At 55.7% G+C, this 7,759-nt stretch overlaps 1 protein-coding gene across 2 annotated transcripts; it reads left to right on the top strand.

Moving 5' to 3' along the window:
- Nucleotides 1-729: 729 nt before the first annotated feature.
- On the top strand, nucleotides 730-7,536 carry KIAA2013 (KIAA2013 ortholog). 2 transcript variants are annotated; one of them, XM_030805530.1, is made up of 3 exons: nucleotides 730-1,946; nucleotides 3,674-4,527; nucleotides 6,797-7,536. In XM_030805530.1, exons 1-3 carry the CDS (start codon nucleotides 914-916, stop codon nucleotides 6,812-6,814), a joined length of 1,905 nt encoding a protein of 634 aa, XP_030661390.1. In that variant the 5' UTR covers nucleotides 730-913; the 3' UTR covers nucleotides 6,815-7,536. The 2 variants fall into 2 exon arrangements, with proteins under 2 accessions (XP_030661390.1, XP_030661391.1); XM_030805531.1 differs by lacking the exon at nucleotides 6,797-7,536 and having other exon boundaries at nucleotides 3,674-4,805.
- The last annotated feature ends 223 nt before the right edge of the window (nucleotides 7,537-7,759 follow it).

Raw genomic sequence — 7,759 nt, 5'->3', positions numbered from 1 at the left:
GTCTCTCTTGTTTTTCTTCCTCCACCTTTTCGTATTGTTCCAAGTGCTTTTGCAGTGAGGATAGTCTTTTTTTTTTTTTTTGAAACGGAGTCTCACTCCGTCGCCCAGGCTGGAGTGCAGTGGCGTGATCTCGGCTCACTGCAAGCCTGCAACCTCCGCCTCACGGGTTCAAGCAGTTCTCCTACCTCAGCCTACTGAGGAGCAGGGATTACAGGCATGCGCCACCACGCCCGGCTAGTTTTTGTATTTCTAGTAGAGATGGGGTTTCACCATGTTGATCAGGCTGGTCTCAAACTCCTGACCTCGTGATCCGCCCGCCTTGGCCTCCCAAAATGCTGGGATTACAGGCGTGAGCCACCGCGCCCAGCGAGAGGATGGTCATTTTTACAAAAACAAAGTTGGTGTGTGTGTGTGTATGTTTTTAAATCTTGGGGCTGTTGAATCCATCAGTAGCAAAGGGGCCCAACACGTGTTCGGTTTGGCTGGCTCGATGTTTTTTTCACGAGTGAATTGGATGCTTCCAGTCCTCCCCAGACCCCTGCACTTAACTCCGAGACTCGACTTCACTCTTCCGGCTTGGGAACGGGTGGTCCCGCCCCCGGCAGCTTCTGTCCCGCCCTCGCCGTGGCTCCGCCCCCTTTTCTGCGGCCCGCCTCTTTCTCCTCCCTCTGCCCTCCCGCTTTCCATCTGTCGTAAAAGACACGGCGACGCTTGACGGCCGGCGTCGTTTGACGGCTGGAGGCCACCGAGAAGAAGGAGGAAGCAGCGGTGGCGACTGCTGCGGCGGTTGCGGCGGGGGCCGGGGTGGGCGCCGCGGTCCGGGCCGGGCAGTGAGGCGCGGGCGGCCGGGCCGGTGGGCTGGGCGGCGGGCCCGGCGGCCGCCCTCTCGCCCTCGCCCGCGCCTGGCGGCCCGATGTGGCTGCAGCAGCGGCTCAAGGGGCTGCCGGGACTGCTGTCGAGCAGCTGGGCCCGCCGCCTCCTCTGCCTGCTTGGCCTCCTGCTGCTGCTTCTGTGGTTTGGGGGGTCCGGCGCGCGGCGGGCGGCGGGCGGCCTGCACCTGCTGCCCTGGTCCCGCGGTGAGCCGGGCGCCGCCGAGCCGTCTGCCTGCCTGGAAGCGGCCACCCGCGCCTGGCACGGCCTGCGGGAGCGCGGCGAGGCAGTACCACTGGGCCCTGGAGTGCCGGCCCTGGTGGCCAACGGCTTCCTGGCTCTGGACGTGGCCGCCAACCGGCTTTGGGTGACCCCCGGGGAGCGGGAGCCCGCCGTGGCGCCGGACTTTGTGCCCTTCGTGCAGCTGCGCCCGCTGAGCGCGCTGGCTGAAGCTGGAGAGGCGGTACTGCTGCTGCGGGAGGGGCTGCTGCGCCGCGTGCGTTGCCTGCAGCTGGGGTCCCCAGGTCCTGGCCCCGTGGGCGCCGGCCCCGGGCCCGCCTCCGTCTCTGGCCTTGCCGCGGGGTCCGGCCGCGACTGCGTGCTGCTGCAAGAGGACTTTCTGGCGCACAGGGGCCGACCCCACGTCTACCTGCAGCGCATCCAGCTCAACAACCCGACGGAGCGCGTGGCCGCGCTGCAGACTGTGGGGCCCACTGCCGGCCCAGCCCCCAAGGCCTTCACCAGTACCCTGGAGAAGGTCGGAGACCATCAGTTCCTCCTCTACTCAGGCCGGTCCCCGCCTACGCCCACTGGGTTGGTGCACCTGGTGGTGGTGGCCGCCAAGAAGCTGGTGAACCGCCTCCAAGTTGCTCCCAAGACGCAGCTGGATGAGACGGTGCTGTGGGTGGTGCACGTCTCTGGCCCCATTAACCCCCAGGTGCTCAAAAGCAAAGCAGCCAAGGAGCTCAAGGCGCTGCAGGACTTGGCACGGAAGGAAATGCTGGAGCTCTTGGAGATGCCAGCGGCTGAGCTGCTTCAAGACCACCAGCTCCTCTGGGCTCAGCTCTTCAGCCCAGGTGAGTCCTGGCCAGCACTTGGTCCACCCTAGATATGTCCCTCCAAAGTCTGCAGAGGTGACACTGAAGGTGATGGTGGGTGGTTAAAACTTGGGCTTGGCGTTTCACCAGGGGTTGAATCTGCTCAACTGCTTAGTGTCTGTGTGACCTTTGGATTCGTCGCCTAATCTCTCTGGGCCTGTATTTAATAACAATAACGCCTACCTCAGAAGGTTTTTATGAGACTGTAGTGGAAAATTGAGTGTAAAGGTCAATTCTTTCTGTTATTTCTGTTATTCGTTTTGGTAGGTGGGGCCTGATTTGAGCAGAATGAAGTGTTTTAGAGTCAGTTTGCAGAGGTGAAACCAGCAGGTGGATTCTCTGATTCTTTGCTCAGCACCGCAGTCGGCCTGGTGACAGACGTGGGCTTCTTGACATAACCGCTGCTAGGCTGAGGTGCGTCCTGGCAGTTGTGGCTGCAACTGGTTCACGGGGAGGTTGGAGAATCCCTTCTTTTAGCAGGTTGAGATGCTCCCGCCCAGTGAAAACTCTCCTCTCGTTGACTGTTAAAGAAAAGAAAATCCTGTTCTGGATGAGAGAGGGGTTTTTGTTTCCAGGGTTCCAATTGTCTGAGCCCTTGTGTTTGGTTGCCCAGAGAGTTGAGTTCATTCAGCGAGTATTTATTGAATGCTTCTGCCAGGGCTGTTCTATGCATGGAGGGGTGCAGATGGGAACCAGAGTTCCTGTTCTCATGGTGCTTGCTTAAATTCTGGTTGGGAGGAAGACAGACATTAGAAAAGTGAAAATTAAAATTAAAATAAGGCAGCTTTTTAGGCGAGAACGTGCTGGCTGGGCGCAGTGGCTCACGCCTGTAATCCCAGCACTTTGGGAGGCTGAGGCAGGGGGATCACCTGAGGTCAGGAGTTCAAGACCAACCTGGCCAACGTGGTGAAACCTTGTCTCTACTAAAAATACAAAACTTAGCCTGACCTCGTGATCCGTCCGCCTCGGCCTCCCAAAGTGCTGGGATTACAGGCATAAGCCACTGCACCCGGCGAGAGGATAGTCATCTTTACAGAAACAAAGTTGTTGAGTGTGTGTATGTTTTTAAATCTTAGAGCTGTTGAATCCGTCAGTAGCAAAGGGGCCCAACACGTGTTTATTCAGCAAGTATCTATTGAATGCTTCTGCCAGGGCTGTTTTATGCATGGGTGGTGGCCTGCACCTGTAGTCCCAGCTACTCAGAGGCTGAGACAGGAGAATCACTTGAACCTGGGAGGCGGAGGCTGTAGTAAGCCGAGATCATGCCACTGCACTCAAGCCTGGGCGACAGAGTGAGACTCTGTCTCAGTAAATAAATACATACATACATAAAGCTACCGGACTGGAGAGAGAAAGGACAGAGAGGAGAAGTGGCCTGAGACTGACTTCAGCACTGGTGACTGATCTGGTGCAGGAGGTCTGACCATAGGGTTGGTGCCAAGTCCTGGCTAAGTCAGTGTTCCTCTGGGTTCTGGCACCAGGCCCCGTTGCTTTTTAACAGGATTCTAGATTTCAGGCCCACAGGCTCAAGTTGGTTGTGTAAACAAGACAGGCTGACTTTCTTCCATACTTTAGGGAGACGGGCACCACTGTCTTTATCATTAAGGCGCAACACCTCACTCTTCTGCTGCCCTTGGTCTTTATTTCGTACGCTCTGCCTCCCAGCTGTCCTTCCCCCTTAACGTGCAGCTTTCATGGTGTTGCAGGAGTGGAAATGAAGAAGATCACTGATACCCACACACCGTCTGGCCTGACCGTGAACCTGACACTCTACTACATGCTCTCCTGCTCGCCAGCCCCGCTGCTCAGCCCCTCCCTGAGCCACAGGGAGCGAGACCAGATGGAGTCGACGCTCAACTATGAAGATCACTGCTTCAGCGGCCACGCCACCATGCACGCCGAGAACCTGTGGCCAGGGCGGCTGTCCTCCGTCCAGCAGATCCTGCAGCTCTCTGACCTGTGGAGGCTGACCCTCCAGAAGCGTGGCTGCAAGGGGCTGGTGAAGGTGGGTGCCCCAGGCATCCTGCAGGGCATGGTGCTCAGCTTCGGGGGGCTGCAGTTCACGGAGAACCACCTCCAGTTCCAGGCCGACCCCGACGTGCTGCACAACAGCTATGCATTGCATGGCATCCGCTACAAGAGCGACCATATCAACCTGGCCGTGCTGGCGGATGCCGAGGGCAAGCCCTACCTACACGTGTCCGTGGAGTCCCGCGGCCAGCCTGTCAAGATCTACGCCTGCAAGGCGGGCTGCCTGGACGAGCCAGTGGAGCTGACCTCGGCGCCCACGGGCCACACCTTCTCGGTCATGGTGACACAGCCCATCACGCCACTGCTCTACATCTCCACTGACCTCACACACCTGCAGGACCTGCGGCACACGCTGCACCTCAAGGCCATCCTGGCCCATGATGAGCACATGGCCCAGCAGGACCCCGGGCTGCCCTTCCTCTTCTGGTTCAGCGTGGCCTCCCTCATCACCCTCTTCCACCTCTTCCTCTTCAAGCTCATCTACAACGAGTACTGTGGGCCTGGAGCCAAGCCCCTCTTCAGGAGTAAGGTAGGAAGCCGCCATCTGGTCGAAACCCGAGGCCTCGGCCTTGCTCTCAGCCCTGTGTCTCGGAAGGGGCTAGCCTGGCGAGGGGGGGTGCGGCCTGGGCAGGAATGGGTGTCCTGATGCCCTCAGCCCTTGACACCAGAGAGAGCGCGCAAGTGTTTTGAGAGGAGACGACAAGGAAGGGAAAGCTGTGGAAATCCAGGTGTGAAGTGATGGTCTTCTGGCTTCCCAGGGCAGCCCTCCCCTCCTCCCCCATCATAAATCTCAGCATTTAAAAATAACTGCAAGCCGGGTGTGGTGGCTTGTGCCTGTAGTCCCAGCTACTTGGGAGGCTGAGGTGGGAGAATCCCTTGAGCCCAGGAGTTTGAGGCTGCAGTGAACTATGATTGTGCCATTGCACTCTAACTTGGGCAACAGAGCAAGATCCTGTCTCAGAAAAGCAAAAAACAAAAAAGCAAATAAAAGTAAAAAAAAAAAATTAGAGGCAGGGCCTGGTGGCTCATGCCTATAATCTCAACACTTTGGGAGGCCAAGGTGGGAGGATCCTTTGAGCCCAGTAGTTTGAGATCAGCCTGGGCAGGATAACGAGGACTTGTCTCTACAAAAAATTTAAAAATCAGCCAGGTGTGGTGGTGCACACTTGTAGTCCCAGCTACTTAGGAGGCTGAGGTGGGAGGATCACTTGAGCCCAGGAGTTTGAGGCTGCAGTGAGCTGTGATTACACCATTGCACTCCATCCCAGGTGACACGGTGAGACCCTGTCTAAAAATAATAATAATGAGGCTGGGTGCAGTGGCTCATGCCTGTAATCCCAGTACTTTGGGAGGCTGAGGCGGGCAGATCACCTGAGGTCAGGAGTTCAAGACCAGCCTGGCCAACATGGTGAAACCCCATCTGTACTAAAAATACAAAAATTAGCTGGGCATGGTGGTGCATGCCTGTAATTCCAGCTACTCAGGAGGCTGAGGCAGGAGAATTGCTTGAACCCAGGAGGCGGAGGTTGCAGTGAGCCGAGATCATGCCAGTGCACTCCAGCCTGGGCGACAGAGTGAGACTCTGTCTCAAAAAAAAAAAAAAATAATAATAATAATAATAAAATAAAAATAACTGCAACAAGCCCCTAGATTGACTTTTGAAGCCTCTATCTGAACTGCTGGCAGGATCCCCAGCTTCCCCCCATGTGCCTGTTCATGGCATGCAGAGGTCAGCCCCTTGCTCCAGGCCTCGGACCAGAGTGGCCATCTCGTTAGCATAGGACACAGGACAGAAGCGTTGCCCTCCAGTTTCCTGAGACATGTTTGCCCCTGGAAGCAGTGATTTTGGCCATCATTGCTGCAAGACTATCATCGGGGCAGCATCTTAGGATCAGCATTGCTGTCGTGGGGTGAGGCTGCCTACTTTGCTCTGCTGCCCGGCCTTCTGTGCTTCCTCAGGAGAAAGACCAGCAGGGATTCTAGGGGGAGGCCTTTGTTAGCAATTGTAGAAGAAAATGTTTCCCAAAGAGCCGAGCTGTTTCCCTTTCTCTTCTCTCCTCCCTCATCCCCATCTCCTCCCCTCTACTCTTCCTCCGCTCCCCTCCCTTCTCTTCTTTTCTCCTTTATCTTCTCTTTTTAAACTGTAGTGACAGTAGAGAGGTATATTAGGCTCTGCGTCTGTGCTCCCAAGTAGTCAGAGAGCCCAGATCCCACCCTAGAGCAATGGGAAGTGTCCCATCACATCCACAGGGATGCCTGCGGCTTCTAGTTTCTGGCCCAAGACCAGGACTTGGAAAAGGAAGCAGAACTTGACCTGAAAGAGCAGAAGAGTGGGAGACAGGGCTGAGTTCTTCAAGTTCGAAGAAAGATCAAAAGTCAGATCAAAAAGGACCGCACAGCACAGAGGCCTTCCTTGTGAGCCGCCTCTGAACTAGCTGCACTAGGACAGGTGCCAAATGTGCATCGTGTGGGCTTTGCCGTCTGTTTGGCAGGTGGCTTCTGTGCCCTCGCTGAGTGCACCTTCAGTTCCCCCCACAGTTGGGGAAATGAGCCAAACGACCTTCATGGGGTACTGACCAATCTCTCCTTGACTCAGGCTCAAGCTGGGCCATGCCAGAGCGGAGCCAGTGAACACTCAGCTCCAGATGGGCCCAGGCCACTGAGTCCATTGTAATTCTGCAAGGCTGGGTCAGAGCCAGGGTGTGGTGCCACTAGGGTTGTCTCCGTAGCCTATTTCTGTAGCTGGCCACTGGGGTTGGCAGTGAACAATAATCACACTTGTTTTGTGAATTGAACAGGAAGATCCCAGTGTCTGAGTGAACTAACAGTCCTGCTTTCAGCCACCATTTACACAAGACACCCAGCACTGAAAGTCCCGCTGCCAGGAGCAAGGGATCCTTTGGAAGCACTCGCCCTTTGTGCCTTGTTGGGGGAAACCAGTGACGCCGAAGTGAGTGTGGATACACCAGAGTTTGCATTGGAAGGAACGAGTGTCACGTGGGGAGGGAAGGGGCCAGTGGACCTTTTGTAAGCTTTCCACTCAATAAAATGAACCTGTATGGCAAATACTTGAAATGGAACTCACTCCTTCCGCTTTCCCCCTTTCTTCTGTCCCAGGAAATAGACCGTCTTTTGAAAAGACTCTTGTCTAGGAAAAGTTGTGTCCTTTTCCTAATTTAATGTGTTCTTTCTTAATGAAGTTTTAATTTATTTTTGTTGAGATTTTGCTAGATGGCTTTTGCATCCCCTGTAGATGGTGAGTGTTGGCGGTGATGTCCGTCTCAGCGTTCGGAGGCCCCACGGTCCCGAGGCTGGGCCGGGGCCCCCCAGGGTGGCTATGCTGCTGCCTGTAGGAGGGTGCAGGTTGCGCTGTCATCCTCGGGTTTGCACGCCTTCTTAGGAGCCTGCGGACATCTGCGGTTTTGTACTTTGGGGCTTCAGGGGAGGTGTTTAACTTTCTAGTGATTGATGATTGTCAGGTTTTGAAATACCAAAGCTTTTTTGTTCTGTTTTTAAATAAATATCTTTCAAACTTTCATGACCGGTTTGTGTGTGGTTAAAACCTGGAGACATGCACCACGTCTGCCCTCAGCACTAGATCTGTCAGAAGCAGGACACCCACCTGGCCCCGCTGTCACAGCGCTATTCCTTTCCGGTATGTTCTACCTCTCTTCAAAGGAGTCTGCCCAGAAGATGTGTTGGTGGCCACTTTTCTGCTCGCCAGGGGGTTGCTGAGTGGCCCTGCCGAGTGGGTTGCTTCT

Source organism: Nomascus leucogenys, chromosome 24 (genome assembly GCF_006542625.1).
Source record: "Nomascus leucogenys isolate Asia chromosome 24, Asia_NLE_v1, whole genome shotgun sequence".
NCBI lineage: Eukaryota > Metazoa > Chordata > Mammalia > Primates > Hylobatidae > Nomascus > Nomascus leucogenys.
The sequence above is the reverse complement of the archived record's forward strand: the minus strand, read 5'-3'. Positions and strand labels throughout refer to the sequence as shown.